Here is a 2,032-nt window from a genome sequence, read left to right as displayed (position 1 = left end):
GGGGTGGGGTTTGGGGGGCTGTGGTTAACAATCTAGGGTGATAGTGCGGGTGGGAGTGGGGTTTAGGGGGCTTTCAGGGTGTGTGTGCGTGCGTGCGTGCATGTGTGTGTGTAAGGGAGGGTGAGCATGCCAATGCGGTTGTGTGAGGGCGGCACGGGTGGCCGTCGGCGGCGGCAGCGCGCCCGCCGCGGCTGCGCCGCGTGCACTGCATGCGGCGCGGGACGGCCGCGGCCGCGCGCCTCGGGCCCGGAGCGGCGGCGGCGCGCACGCGCACCGGGAGCGGAGGGGCTCGGGGAAGCCGGCGGGCGGCTGCCCGATGTATCCCTGCATGAACTCCACCACGGAGCCGGGCAGGGAGAGCTCTGACGCCCTCTCGACCTGCAGGCATCAAAGTCGAAGTCAATTGTCAAAGGGACCAGGGTTAGAGCGAGGGTCAGGGGGTCGAGGGCGCTGCAATTCTGGCGCGGGGATGGTTTTTGTTTGTTAAGAAAGCGGTGTGCATGAGGCAGCTGGGGGAAGGTATTAGTTTGTTGAGGCGGCTCGTGCGGCGTGGCGAGGAGGACACAGCTGCGGACCTCTCGCCCCGCGGCCCAGTTTGACCGGTCAACCATGGGTGCCCGCGATCTGGCAGCGCGGCTCTCGACCTGGCCCCGATGACTCACCAGGGTGTGCTCGTTCAGATCATTCTGGACCATGAACTGAGCCAGATCACCCACAACCTTGGACGCGGTGGTCGGGGTGGTCGGGTGTAGTCAACGGGTGTGGGTGGATGGTGGAGGTGTGGGTGAGCGGTGCAGGTGCGGGTGTGGGTGCGGGTGAGTCGAGGGGGTAACGAGGGGCCCCAGCAGCAACTTGGACTTGCAAACCGCTCGCACCCACCACATGCAGGGCGCGACTCGCGCGGCCCCGCCCCGCCCCGCCCCGCCCCCGCGGCCGCACCTTGCTGGAGGGCGTGACCTTGACAATGTCGCCCAGCGCCCTGTTGGCGGCCGCGTACGCCTGCTGCACCTTGCCCCAGCTGTCACCCAGGCCGAGTGACGCGGCCTGGCGGCGTCACAGGCGGGACGAGGGGCGGGTGACTGTCGATCACCACGAACCTGCGGCTCACGCCAGTGTCACAGCTGCGCTGGTCACCCGACAAAACGGGCGGTCACCCATGGAGTCACCCGTGCGTGGCCGCCCAGCGGTGACGCTCGCGCGACGTGCCCACCTGGAACTTGAGGTTGGTGTACTGCCCGCCGGGCATCTCGTGGTAGTACACGTCACTGCTGCTGTACCGCATGTTGGACTCGAAGGGCGCGTACAGCTCCCGGGTGGCCTCCCTGGGTGACGCACGGGTTACACAGGGGCGGGCGGTACGGGTGTGTGCGGGTGGCGGAACGCCATGACGAGGGTGTGTGCGGGTGTGTGCAGGTGTGGTCTGGTGTGGGACAGGTGCAGATGTGCCAGCGATGACGGGGCGAATGGGGGCCCGGGTGGGTGGGTGAGCGGCACCCACCAGTAGTTGCTAAGTCGCAGCAGGCCAGCCTGGCTTATGCCGGTGTCCAGGGCTGTGCCCGCCAGGCTGTTGACAATGGCGCCCAGGTTGGGCTGGCTGGTGAGGCCTGGGGGGGTGGGGGTGGGGGTGTAGGTGGGTAGGTGGGTGGGTGGTTGGTTGTGGGTGTATAGGTGGGTGGTGTGGGTGTTTAGGTGGGTGGGTTGGCCGATGCAGGTGGTGGAATGGGGGATGTCGGGTAGGTTCGCATGGGGAGGCTTGGGGACAAGGGGACAGAGGGGGCCGGAGCGCGGTGGAGGAGACGGAAACGGGCGTGGACCGACGGGCGAGTCGGGCCGCCCAGCGGGGCGGGGTTGGAGAGGCCGCGGGGCCGTCCACGCGTCCGGGGCCGGGCCGCTGAGGAGCCCTTCACCCCTGAGTACCCTGTTTTGAAAACGGGAGAGGAAAAGATTGTCCACCCGCACCGCTCATTGAGTCGATGGCCGCGTCCACCATGTCGGCGCCGGCGGCGGCCGCCGCCAGCTGGCGGTCGGGGTT

General features: G+C 68.3%; 1 protein-coding gene across 1 annotated transcript; it reads right to left on the bottom strand.

Moving 5' to 3' along the window:
- Nucleotides 1-24: 24 nt before the first annotated feature.
- On the bottom strand, nucleotides 25-1,966 carry MNEG_16708 (pyruvate carboxylase subunit A; the record flags this gene model as incomplete). The annotated part of the gene is made up of 7 exons (XM_014034822.1): nucleotides 25-70; nucleotides 275-378; nucleotides 663-719; nucleotides 940-1,044; nucleotides 1,211-1,322; nucleotides 1,499-1,604; nucleotides 1,960-1,966. 7 exons carry the CDS (start codon nucleotides 1,964-1,966, stop codon nucleotides 25-27), a joined length of 537 nt encoding a protein of 178 aa, XP_013890276.1.
- Nucleotides 1,967-2,032: the final 66 nt, after the last annotated feature.

This window comes from Monoraphidium neglectum (assembly GCF_000611645.1).
Source record: "Monoraphidium neglectum strain SAG 48.87 unplaced genomic scaffold scaffold06690, whole genome shotgun sequence".
In the NCBI taxonomy this organism is placed as follows: domain Eukaryota; kingdom Viridiplantae; phylum Chlorophyta; class Chlorophyceae; order Sphaeropleales; family Selenastraceae; genus Monoraphidium; species Monoraphidium neglectum.
This window is presented reverse-complemented; position numbering and strand designations above follow the sequence as displayed.